Raw genomic sequence first — 13,229 nt, 5'->3', positions numbered from 1 at the left:
CTCCCTTTCAAGATGGAGCCAGGCTTCTTCCCCAAGACATTTGCTCCACCTGCTCTCTGCTAGGACATAGTGCTTCTATGATGTGGTGTCTCCCCCCTTGGGTCCTAGGACTTGAAGTCAGGCTTGCATCACCACTGGATTGATCCCTGCGATTTCCACCATGCCGTTGGCCTTGGTAAATCCTCTTCTTGAATCGCTGTTGTCTTCTGGAGGGTAGCAGGGTGGACAAGGCTGCTGCAGTAGAGTGTGCGTACACATCAGCTACACCTTCCTTTCTGGCTCATCCGTTCCTCCTTCAGGGGAAATCTTTTCATACCCGGGTTCCTATCTTACGCAGAGTGGACACTTCCAGCATACCCTCCTTCCCTCGTTGGATCAAAGCCACCTTGTGCTTTGCTAAGAGCATCCATCTGGTTCACCACATCACCGGTGTTTTGTGCATGGTGCACTTCGCAGAGAAATATATGCCAAAGACATCGCGCTCTGCGCTTGGAAGTATTGGCAATGAGGGGAGAGAAAGAGGATGAAACAGCAATGAACAACATAGGTGAAATGTTTAAGACACAGCCTCCAATGCTGACTGCCCGGCCCTTGCTGGTGGTTGTCAATGTGGAGTTGTGGTCTTCTGGCAGATATTTCATGCCTGAAGAGTACAGAGCTCACTAGTGGAGGAAAACTAGCTGTTACCTATCTATCCCCTTTCCCATCCACCTTGTCTAATCAGGACATCTCCGTGAGGACTGTGCCAGTGTAAAGCAAAATGAGAGAGCTTGGCTCTTTGAAAACATAAAAAAGGGCAAAAGCAAACGTAAGGTGCATCAATAGAAGTATAGTTTCAAAATCATGGGACATGGTAGATCCACTTTTCTCAGTCCTCACCTCAAATATTGCCTTCAGTTCTGGACACCCGCCACATTTCAAGAAGGATTCAGAGAAACTAGAACTAGTTCAGAGAAGAGTAGCACAAAGATGATCAAGGGGCCTAGAAATGCAGCCCTGCAAGGAACATCGTAAGGAAGTGGGTATGTTTAGACTAAAGAAAAAAAGGCAGGAGTTATGATATCAATTCTTAAGTGCCTAATTAAAGGAGTGTCACACAGAAGACAGGCCACAACCTGTTCTCTCTCATCTCAAAACTAGGATACAAAACAAACTTAAATAATGGGAAGGCAGATTTTGGTTGAACACCTGGGAAAACTTCACAGTCAGAGCAGTCAGACAATGGAACTGTTTGTCCAGGGAGGTGTCACTGGAGGTACTCAAGCAGACACTGGCCAGCCATTTGTGAGGGATGTTTGAAACTGGTTTCCTGCACTGAGCATCAGGCTGGACTCAAGGCCCCCTTCCCAACTTGCTAGTTGTATGATAACAGCTCTAGTCCATCCCAAATTTGTGCTGCTTTGGAGATTTGCCATATTTGCACACAAGCTAGTTTATAGAATACTTATTTTTTAAAAAAAGTTTTTCATGAGGTCGACTTAACTTCATAGAAGCACCACTAAACTGGTGTTCTGAACAATACACCCTAACAAAATCATTCCTTCGTGATCTATGTTCTGAATTTTGCCGTACTGCCTTCCTGCTGTGCTGGGCAGTATCTGTATTTCCCAGCTTCTGCGCTGCAGGGTAATCTTTGCTCTGTAACAAATGTAGGAATGAAGCTGGCTTATCCTGAGTCAGGCAATGGGTTCATCCAGCCTAGACTTACCTGGAGATGCTGGGGATTAAATTAGGGACCAAAGTATGCAAGATCTTGGCCTGTTGTGTAATGAGGCTCCTTAGCTTAAGCCATAGCCATGCTGGCGAGTTTAAGAGAGTTGCAGTCCACCGCATTTGGGGGAAGCTGGCTTGCGCTTTGTGAAATCTGTGAGGCACCTGCCCACTTGTGAAAAGGCTGGGTTCCACTGATCCCATGCAACATGGAGCAGCACACACCCATGTACAAAGATTGGCGCATGGCCCAGGTCAGCCCCTTTGCAGTCCAGACCACAGTGTTTCAAGCCCCACCTGAGACTATGGAAGACGGTTTGCTTGCAGCACCTGCTGTTGTGTCTGACCCAAAAGAAAGGGGGAAGAATTGGCTTACAGTTTCAGGTTTACAGGTGGATGAGCAAATGGTGCTTTGCAGGCCAAATCTGGAGTTCTGTTGCCAAACTGGGGGCAAGATGGGTTTATGGGGGTGGGTGGCTGTAGATTGCTGAATAAAGCTGCATATGTAAAAGGCCCAGGAGGACTTTTGGCATCCACTCCTGGATTGATCCAGAGATATGCTAGAAGAGGGTCAAATGCTTCATAGAAGCCTCAAGTCGGAAGGAAGTTCGGAGACAATCTAGTGCAAAAAACCCTGCTCGACGCAGGCTCTGCAGTGCAGCCACAATAACCTTCCCTGACCTGGTGCCCTGCAGATATTTTGGGCTACAATTTCCAGCAGTCTTGACCATCAGAGCTGTTGAGCGCAGAAGTCCCAAACATCTAGAGGGGCCAGTGTTTTGAGAGTTGCCCTCTTCGAAATACCGTGGCAAGGTTTTTGCTGCTAAGAATGGCCTTGCTGTATCAAGTCAAATGTCTATGTTGTCCAAGACAGATTAGTAGTAGCTGTTGTTGCCATGTACCTTATTAGTGATCATTTATTTATTTATTTATTTTATCTATTACATTTTTATACCGTCCAGTAGCCGAAGCTCTCTGGGCGGTTCACAAAAATTTGTAAAGTTTGTACAATTTTCTAAGGTTAAATATAAACACGACAGCTTCTGCACACAAGCTTACAATCTAGTATTATTTATTTTATTTTAAACATTTCTTAGCTGCCTCTCAGGGCAGAAGCCTCCCAAGGCGGCTTACAACCATACATAAAACAGTATAAACATTAAAAGCATAGGCAATAAAATATCAGTTAAAACCAATAAAAGCCAACAGTTAGAACTAACAATTAAAAAAGGGTAGTAGCAGCAAAACAGTATTCATTTATGAGAAGGCCGTAGTAAAATAAAACGTTTTTAAGGCCTTCTTAAAAGCCTGTAAGGATGGTGCATGGTGGACCGCCAGTGGGAGTTCATTCCACAGGTGTGGAATGGCCACTAGGTAGCGGTGCTGCACTTAGGTCACTTGCCCCAGAAACAGCCTGGGCACCTGCCCTGCTCAGGTGTTGCATTGCAACTCCTATCATTCCCAGGCAGCAAGGATGGGGATTGCAATCCCACACCTAATTAAGAACTGCTTTTAATGCCTTTATCCTGCTGTGGTTTTACTTTGGATGCTGATGTAATGCTTTTATTCTCTGCTGCTGGTTTTATTCTAAACTATTTTTAATCTTGTTTTAATGTTCGTACTCTGTATGTTAAATGTATTGCACATCTCCTAGAAAACTTTGGTTATTGGGATATTAAGCTTCGGCTATTGGGCGGTATAAAAATGTATTAAATAAATAAATATGCATGTTTGGGCTGGGGGGGGGGGCTACAACTCCCTGCATTCCCCAGCCTGCCAGCGTGTCTAAACATGCGTGGGATTGTAGGACTGCTTTCTATCTAAGCATGCATAGGATTGCGCCCTAAACAAACACACTCGCAAAGTAGCCTTCCCCCTAGACTACAATTCGCAGAATCTGGCTGGTGGATGCTGGTAGCTGAAGTCCAACCCATCTAGAGAGTGGGGGAAGGCTGCAATACGAGTTTGCTCACTTTGAGCGCCTGCGGGAGGAAATGCAGTAGACTTTACTCTGTGGGAGCGGGAGCGGGAGCGGGAGCGGGAGCAAGAGCAGCAGCGTCCGCCTCTTCCTGAGCCAGCGACGCGCGCCGGGGAGGCAGCAGCGGCGGCGATTCTCGGCGTGCGCGCTGCGCGGAGTCCTGGGCAGTCGCCTGGAGCGCCATGGCCGCGGAGGTGCTGGCGAGCGCGGCGCTGCTGTTGGGGCTTTACGTCCTTTTCTACTACAACTTCCTCAAAGGCGCCAAGTGCAAGAACGAGACCAGCCTCCGGGGCAAGACGGTGCTCCTCACGGGTAAGAGAAGCACCCCCCCCCCCACCGACCCCCTTGGAGAGGCGGCTTGCCTGCCGCCACGGCCTGACCCCAAACCCACATTCCATCTTGGAGAGGCCGCCGCCTCGGGCGCTGTCATATGATGCGTGGGGGAAAGTACATCGCCAGTTGTTTGGGACTTCAGCTCCCAGAAGCCCCTGCCGGTTTAGCCGAGGGTCAGGAATGCTGGGAGCCAAAGTCCAAATCGCCAGGAGCGCCACCTTCTGCCCACCCGTCGTAGGCCAATCCATTGGTCAACCGCCTTCTCCACGCTCTTTGCCCTTTGGACCGCAGTGCCCAGATTCTGGCAGCTGGAGGCCCAGCGCGGGAGCGAGCACAGAGGAAGAGGAGTGCACAGGGCGAGGAGGGGCTCTGCAACAACGGGCCCGCTAGTGCTTAAATCCCGGATGCAGAAGCAAAGCTCCATTAGATGGCTTAAGTCATGACAGTGCAATGATTTCAGTCGGCTAAGAGCATTGTTATTCTTTGATCAGGGTTGGCGGAGAGGCATCATCATCATCATCATCATTATTATTATTATTGTTTGGTACAACACAAATAAAAACACCATAAAATGCATACAACTAATTCAAACGTTTAAAACCAGTGCTGCTGCTTCGTGCTCGCTGTGCATCACACATATGGGCTCTGCGCCTGCGCGGGGCCAGCTCCGGAAACTTCACTTGCTGCAATCTTTTTAGGCGGGAACCCCTCCCCCACCGCCCACTGAGCATGCCCAGGGCTTCCCGCCCTCTCTCCTCAGTTCTCTCCAACCGCCTTGTTGGAGACGTCTCTCCTGGTACAGTTTTACCTCAGCTGAGAAATCTGTTATTTTCCTTCTTCCTCTTTCTCTCCAGTTTTCTAATCTTTCTATCTTAGTTATATATATTATATATATATATTGTGTACTCATTAAAAATATATTGTGTACTCAGTGCATCATTAAAAGCAGCACACCATTAAAAAGGCATCTTAAAATTCAGCTGGGTAGGCCTGCTGGAAGAGATCAGTCTTTATGGCTTTCTTAAATTCTGGAAGACTGTTAAGTTGACGAAGGCAGCAGGAATCGCTTCTTGTCGAGAGAAGGCCTTGTCAAGAAGAAAAGCCATTCCACAAACGGAGCGGCAGAAGAAAAGGACCTCTGGGTAATAGTCGTCAGCCTTGCTTTTGCTGGCTGGAGGAAATCCTTCCCAGAGGACCTGAGTGTGTGGGGCAGATTGCACGGGAGAAGGCGATCCCGCAGGTAGCCTGGACCCAAACCATGTAGGGCTTTAAAGGTGATAACCAACGCTTTATTCTTCGCCCGGAAACTAATTGGCAGCCAGAGAAGAGATTTTAAGACTGGTGTCATGTTCTCCTGCTATAACATCCGGAATGTAGGAGCAGGCAGAGAGGGAAATTTTAGTTGTGCTTCACAATTAAAGCAATACATACGGCCATCAAAACACAACCACCACCCCATCTATGTGATGGGTGCACAACCTTTTCAGCTCCATGGGCCACATGCAATGCTGGCTCGGGGTTTGGGGGCTGCATGCGTGTGTACGCAGAGAGAGAATGAACAATCTGTAGGAGGATTTCCTGAGGAGGGAGTGGAGAGTGCAAGCAGCAGGGAATTGGGCAACGGTGTGTGAGCCACAGGTAAGGCCTTGGAGGCCCTCAGGTTGTGCACTCCTGTTCTGAATGAATAAATGTTGCGAGGCACACGAATAACTGTGGCTTACAGGCAGGCAAACGCTTTTGGAAGTGAAGGCACTGCTCCCGCACACACTTCAGAGCCTGGGCAGCTCCAGATAAGCCCTGTCCCTGGACTTTTGCAGGTGGAAACAGTGGGATTGGGAAGACAACAGGGCTAGAACTGGCCCGGAGAGGAGCCCGCGTCATCTTGGCTTGCCGCAACAAAGTGGCGGGAGAAACGGCTGTCTATGACATCAGGAGGGTGAGTGCCCGCAGGCTGGCTGTCTTCCACAAAATGGCTCTGTCTAATAAATGGCCTTTCCCAGTCTGCTGTCCTCCAGATGTGTTAGATTAATTTTAGTCCAACGTATCTGGAGGGCACCAGTTTAGGAAAGTCTGGTCTGATTCATTCTGTCTCAACAGTTGGCCCTCTAACCCTCAACAAGAGAAGTGTGCCCTCCATCTTGTGTGTGGGCTTCTCCTCCTCAATGACACCATAGGGGTGGGATAACATGGGGCGAGTGATTGGAGAATGCTGTCCCACAAGAAATCTGTGGCAGCCACCAAAGTGCATAAATTTGCAGTTAATCTTTTTCCCCCCTTTCAGCGTAGATCTGCCTTCCCCAATCCAGAGCTTTTCCATACGCTCAACTCCTGTTAGCCTCAGCCAACATGGCCAATGGTTAGGGATGCTGGGAGTTACAGTCCAAAACGTCTGGTTGGGGAAGGCTGGTTTAGATACTTAGTGAGACATGGATTGTCATGTTTCACTAAATGGTCATTTATTTATTTTTATTGCATTTATATACCCCCCTCCATAGCCGAAGTTCTCTGGGCGGTTTACAAAGATTAAAAGACTAACCTTTAAAAATCAATATACAAAATTTAAAAGCATAAAAATATAAAAACAGGTAACATTTAAAACAATTTTTAAACACTCAGCCAGGCCAAAGCTAGTTTTGGAGTCAGTTAAAATTCAACATACGCTGTTAAATGCCTGGGAGAAAAGAAAAGTCTTGACCTGGCACCGAAAAGATAACAGTGTTGGCACCAGGCAGGCCTCATTGGGGAGATCATTCCATCATTGGGGGGGCACCACTGAAAAGGCCCTCTCCCTTGTTGCCATCCTCCGAGCTTCCCTTGGAGTAGGCACTTGGAGGAGGACCTTAGATGTTGAGCGTAGTGTATGGGTAGGTTCATGCCATCTCCTTGGTACTTCCTTTTTAGTTTGTTTTGATCGGCTGGTGCTACTAACTCTGGCCACATTTCCTGCTATGGCTCCTGTGTTCCGGAATGTTATTCTAGAGTTCATTAAGCATTCCCTGTGTTTTATTTTGTTCTTACCCTCAGGAAACTGGGAACAATGAAGTTCTCTTCATGAGCTTGGACTTGGCCAGCTTGAATTCGGTGCGAGCTTTTGCAGATGCTTTCCTGAGATCTGAGCCCCGCCTCGACATTCTCATCAACAACGCAGGTGTGAGCACAGTCCCCAAGTGGAAGCTGATGTTACCGGCAGGTGGATTTTCCTGCCAAAAGAAGAAAGCAGATAGATAAGCATATCTGGAAGGAGACTTTGGGGGACCATCTCAGGGATGGTTGATAAAGTCGGAGCAGGGAGCATGGATTCCAAGTATAACTCTTTATTCCTTGGGATGTTTCCTTGAGACAAGGAAGTTCTACGGGTTTCATTGTGATGGTTTAATACAGCTTAGTTTTTCCCCTGGCAGGTGTTCTGTATGGAGGCATAAGCAAGGATGGTTTCAATTTGGCATTTCAGGTTAATCACTTGGGCCATTTCCTTCTCACTCACCTCCTCTTGGATCGGCTGAAGCGCTGCGCACCTAGCCGTGTTGTGGTGGTCGCTTCCAATGCCCATCGATCGGGGAAGATTGACTTCCAGAACATCTACAAACCAGTGGAGGAGCATTTGCCATCATTCCAGTCCTACTGCAACAGCAAGCTGGCTAACATCCTGTATGCCCGAGAGTTGGCCAACAGATTGGAAGGGACCAATGTTACCTGTTATGTGCTTCATCCAGGTAGGTATGGAGCTAGTTCAGCCTTCGCCAACCTGACGTGGAGAAGGCTGAGCTAGCTCTTTTCAAGAGAAGGGGTACTGTCCTATAATCGGAGAGACTAGCACAGCCTGTATGGTAGTACTAGTACTTCTACTTATTTACTAGCATGTCACTATTTATGGAATTTGCTGCCACAAGAAGTGATGGCCACTAGCCTAATTAGCTTTTTAAAGGGTTGGACAAAGCTATGGATTCCAAGTACCGGTTCTAGGGATCAAGAGCAAGATAGGGCCATTTGCCTTGTGGGCCTTTCAGAGGCATCTGTGTGATCACTGTGGGAAACAGGATGTGGAAATAGACGGACCGTTGATCTAATACTGGAGGGCTGGGGAAGGGCTGTGGCTCAGCAGTAGAGCCTTTTGTTTGCATGCAGAAGGTCCCAGGTTAAATCCTCGGTAGGGCTGGGAAAAAATCCTGCCTGAAATCCTGAAGAGCTGCTGCCAATCAGTGTCGAGAATACATTACAATACTAGATAAGATGGACCCATAGTTTGACTCAATATTAGGCAACTTGCTATGTTTCTCATTCGATCATTTTTCCTAGCAAATTTCATGCTGGATTATTAAATGTTGCAGAGAGCAATCCTATGACCCCAGATATCGGAAGGGGGAGTCTGAGATCTGCCCCCTTTCAGCCAGCATAGGAAAAAACATGCCTGTTGGAGAAGCGAATGAGGGAGAATGGGAAAAGTGTGTGGGGTGTTTCAGTAAGCAGGGAGGGGAGGCCAGGATATGAGCTACCCTGAGGCGCCTTTCCAGCCCCCATACCTCCCTCTCCGAAGCGCCCTGCCCCATTTGGTTCTAACAATGCCTGTTGCTTTTTTTTGCTTTTAGGAGTTGTTAATTCTGGCCTGTTTCGCAACTTACCCATCTGGCTGAAGCCTCTTCTATGGCTTACTGCCTGGCTCTTCTTCATAGACGTTACAGATGGAGCTCAGACCTCTGTGTATTGTGCCACTCAGGAAGGCATCGAGATGTTCAGTGGGCGCTATTTTGCTGACTGCCGGGTACGGGAGCCCAAGTCGCATGCTCGCGATGATGCTGTTGCCAGAAAGCTTTGGGAAGTCAGTGAGAAGTTGCTTGGACTAGATGCTTAGGCTGTTCTGCCTTTGGATGGGGGCGTGCATCAACTCGGAACAGTAGTGTGGTGATTTTTTTATATCTGCAGAATTGAAAGAAGAGTTTGTGTGGAATACTGTTATCAATACTGTTATCAAGCACACAGTACTAACAAAATGATTCTTATATTTATAAGCACAATATTTGGCCACCTTGGAATGATGTCTGAGAAACACACAGGGCTGGTTTAGAGGTGATTTCTGTGTGGGGTTTCCGCTAGAGGCATTAAGATCGCTCTTTGCATGACTTCTGAGGTCTTCTGGGTTCTGCAAGCCATTTCCTCCCTTCTTGCTCCGATTTATCTGCTCTGAGCCTGGGATTTTTGTGAAACATTTTGTAATAAAATGTGGAGAGTTCTGGTCTCTTTCCTCAAACCCTGCCTTTCCCCTGAATTATCCGTAGAAGAAGTTTTTACTAATAGCTATTGTCCTGGGAAACAGGCTCAGAAATGCATGCTACAGAAGGCGCTGTTCTCACATAGGAAGAAGCTGCCTAGATTAACTAGGTCAAGCTACTTTCTATTAAGCCTAGCATTACACTGACTGGTAGCTGCTCTTTGTGTGGCCTCAGGATCATAGAATCATAGAATAGTAGAGTTGGAAGGGGCCTCATCGAGTCCAACCCCCTGCCCAATGCAGGAATCCACCTTAAAGCATCCCTGACAGATGGCTGTCCAGCTGCCTCTTGAAAGCCTTTAGTGTGGGAGAGCCCACGACCTCCCTAGGTCATTGGTTCCATTGTTGTGCTGCTCTAACCATTAGAAAGTTTTTCCTGATGTCCAGCCGGAATCTGGCTTCCTGTCACTTGATCCTATTCCACGTCCTGCACTCTGGGATGACCGAGAAGAGATCCTGGCCCTCCTCTGTGCGACAACCTTTCAAGTCCTTGAAGAGTGCTATCAGGTCTCCCCTCAGCCTTCTCTTCTCAAGGCTAAACTGGCCCAGTCCTTTCTCCTCATAGGGCTTTGCTTCCAGACCCCTGATGATCCTCGTTGCCTTCCTCTGAACCCCCTCCAGTTTGTCTGCATTCTTCTTGAAGTGTGGTGCCCAGAACTGGAAGCAATACTCGACGAGGCCTAACCAGTGCCAAATAGATGTGAGGGGTCATTCCAAGCATATGATCCCATTTTAAATGAAGATATAGGGAAATGATCCTGTGACCTTCTACATGCCAAGTTGAGCTACAGTTGAAGAACAAGGGCAGATGGCTTGGACAAAACAGAAAAAATGTCCTACAACTGGGTCATGTAGGGAGTTATAGGGCTTTTTTTTCTCCTGTCTAAACCTGCCTTTATCCATTTATTTTATTACATTTCTATACCGCCCACAGCTGAAGCTCACTGGGCGAGTCACAAAAATGAAACATTTATGATCTTTTCTCATCACATTTCCTTTTTCCCTGACACACACATACATATCTGACACATTTTAATACATTGATCATAGAATCATAGAATAGTAGAGTTGGAAGGGGCCTATAAGGCCATCGAGTCCAACGCAGGAATCCACCCTAAAGCGTCCCTGACAGATGGTTGTCCAGCTGCCTCTTGAATGCCTCTAGTGTAGGAGAGCCCACAACCTCCCTGGGTAACTGGTTCCATTGTCGTACTGCTCTAACAATCAGAAAGTTTTTCCTGATGTCCAGCTTGAACCTGGCTTCCTGTAACTTGAGCCCGTTATTCCGTGTCCTGCGCTCTGGGAAGAGATCCTGGCCCTCCTCTGTGTGACAACCTTTTAAGTATTGGAAGAGTGCTATCATGTCTCCCCTCAATCTTCTCTTCTCCAGACTAAACATGCCCAGTTGTTTCAGTCTCTTCATAGGGCTTTGTTTCCAGACCCCTGATCATCCTGGTTGCCCACCTCTGAACACGCTCCAGCTTGTCTGCGTCCTTGAATTGTGGAGCCCAGAACTGGATGCAATACTCTAGATGAGGCCTAACCAGGGCCAAATAGAGAGGAACCAGTACCTCACGTGATTTGGAAGCTATACTTCTATTAATGCAGCCCAAAATAGCATTGGCCTTTCTTGCAGCCCTATCGCGCTGTTGGCTCATATTCAGCTTGTGCTCTTCAACAATTCCAAGATCCTTCTTGTTTGTAGTACTGCTGAGCCAAGTATCCCCCATCTTGTAACTGTTCATTTGGTTTCTTTTTTCTAGATGTAGAACTTGGCATTTATCCCTATTAAATTTCATTCTTTTGTTTTCAGCCCAGCACTCCAGCCTATCATGATCACTTTGAAGTTTGTTTCTGTCTTCCAGGGTATTCGCTATCCCACCCAATTTTGTGTCATCTGCAAATTTGAAAAGCGTTCCCTGCACCTCCTCATCCAAATCATTAATAAAAATGTTGAAGAGCACTGGGCCCAGGACTGAGCCCTGCGGCACCCCACTCGTTACCTTCCCCCAGTTTGAGAAGGTACCATTGATAAGCACTCTTTGAGTCCGATTCTGTAGCCAACTGTGAATCCACCTAATAGTTGTTCCATCTAGCCCACTTTTAGCTAGTTTGTTAATCAGAATGTCATGTGGTACTTTGTCAAAAGCTTTGCTGAAGTCAAGATATATTTCGTCCACAGCATTACTACAGTCCACAAGGGAGGTTACCCGATCAAATCCATGTTGGCTTCTAGTCCTTGGCCCAGTGCTCTTCAACATTTTTATTAATGATTTGGACGAGGAGGTGCAGGGAACGATGATCAAATTTGCAGATGACACCAAATTGGGTGGGATAGCTAATACCCTGGAAGACAGAAACAAACTTCAAAGTGATCTTGATAGGCTGGAGTGCTGGGCTGAAAACAACAGAATGAAATTTAATAGGGATAAATGCCAAGTTCTACATTTAGGAAATAGAAACCAAATGCACAGTTACAAGATGGGGGACACTTGGCTCAGCAATACTACAAATGAGAAGGATCTTGGAATTGTTGTAGATCGCAAGCTGAATATGAGCCAACAGTGCGATAGGGCTGCAAGAAAGGCAAATGCTATTTTGGGCTGCATTAATAGAAGTATAGCTTTCAAATCACGTGAGGTACTGGTTCCTCTCTATTCGGCCCTGGTTAGGCCTCATCTAGAGTATTGTGTTCAGTTCTGGGCTCCACAATTCAAGAAGGATGCAGACAAGCTGGAGCGTGTTCAGAGGAGGGCAACCAGGATGATCAGGGGTCTAGAAACATAGCCCTGTGAAGAGAGACTGAAAGAACTGGGCATGTTTAGCCTGGAGAAGAGAAGATTGAGGGGAGACATGATAGCACTCTTCCAATACTTAAAAGGTTGTCACACAGAGGAGGGCCAGGATCTCTTCTCGATCCTCCCAGAGTGCAGGACACGGAATAACAGGCTCAAGTTAAAGGAATCCAGATTCCGGCTGGACATCAGGAAAAACTTCCTGTTAGAGCAGTGCGACAATGGAACCAGTTACCCAGGGAGGTTGTGGGCTCTCCTACACTAGAGGCATTCAAGAGGCAGCTGGACAACCATCTGTCAGGGATGCTTTAGGGTGGATTCCTGCATTGAGCAGGGGGTTGGACTAGATGACCTTATAGGCCTCTTCCAACTCTGCTATTCTATGATAATCACTGCATTGATTTCAAGGAATTTACAGACTGACTTCTTTATAATCTGCTCCAGAATTTTCCCAGGGATGGATGTCAGACTGACTGGTCTGTAGTTCCCAGGCTCCTCCTTTTTGAATGTAGGGACGTTAGCCCTCCTCCAGTCGTCCGGTACTTCACCCGTCTTCCATGATTTCGCAAAGTTAATCGGCAGTTGTTCTGAGAGTTCTTCAGCTAGCTCCTTCATTACTCTAGGATGCAGTTCATCGGGCCCTGGAGATATGAACTCATTCAAAGAAATCAGGTGTTCCTTGACCATTTGTTTATCAATCTCAAACTGCAATCCTGCCCCCTCAACTTCTGCTTCACTTTTTCCAGGGGGGTCAAGGACCCGCGTTTGGGAGAAGACTGAGTCAAAGTAGGAATTGAGCACTTCAGACTTTTCTTTGTCATCTGTTATCAATTTGCCATCCTCATTAAGCAGTTGAACCACCATTTCTTTCCTCTGTCTTTTACTATTCATGTATCTGAAGAAAGCCTTTTTATTGCTTTTGGCATCCCTCGCTAATCTCAGCTCATTCTCAGCTTTAGCCTTCCTGATGTCATTTCGGCACTTCTGTGCCACCTGTCTGTACTCTTCTTTTGTAGCCTGGCCTTCCTTCCACTTCCTATATGTATCCTTTTTTTGTTTTCAGGTCATCTCTAAGCTTTTTGTGGAGCCGCATTGGTTTCTTCTGTTGTCTTCTATTTTTTTCCCCTTGTTGGAATTGTTTGTAATT

The 13,229-nt window shown here is 47.0% G+C and overlaps 1 protein-coding gene across 1 annotated transcript; it reads left to right on the top strand.

Moving 5' to 3' along the window:
* Positions 1-3,722: 3,722 nt before the first annotated feature.
* DHRS13 (dehydrogenase/reductase 13) lies at positions 3,723-9,266 on the top strand. Its single transcript, XM_063146605.1, has 5 exons — positions 3,723-4,000; positions 5,839-5,957; positions 7,046-7,169; positions 7,423-7,734; positions 8,608-9,266. Exons 1-5 carry the CDS (start codon positions 3,871-3,873, stop codon positions 8,868-8,870), a joined length of 948 nt encoding a protein of 315 aa, XP_063002675.1. The 5' UTR covers positions 3,723-3,870; the 3' UTR covers positions 8,871-9,266.
* The last annotated feature ends 3,963 nt before the right edge of the window (positions 9,267-13,229 follow it).

This window comes from Elgaria multicarinata, chromosome 22, assembly GCF_023053635.1.
Source record: "Elgaria multicarinata webbii isolate HBS135686 ecotype San Diego chromosome 22, rElgMul1.1.pri, whole genome shotgun sequence".
Classification (NCBI taxonomy): Eukaryota; Metazoa; Chordata; class Lepidosauria; order Squamata; family Anguidae; genus Elgaria; species Elgaria multicarinata.
This window is presented reverse-complemented; position numbering and strand designations above follow the sequence as displayed.

Bases quoted from the DNA above. Each gene is read 5' to 3' on its own strand.
- DHRS13 (XM_063146605.1), top strand. From the start codon at position 3,871: ATGGCCGCGGAGGTGCTGGCGAGCGCGGCGCTGCTGTTGGGGCTTTAC. The intron at 5,958-7,045 runs GTGAGTGCCCGC...TCTTACCCTCAG, and splicing joins CTGTCTATGACATCAGGAGG to GAAACTGGGAACAATGAAGT. The intron at 7,170-7,422 runs GTGTGAGCACAG...TTCCCCTGGCAG, and splicing joins CATTCTCATCAACAACGCAG to GTGTTCTGTATGGAGGCATA.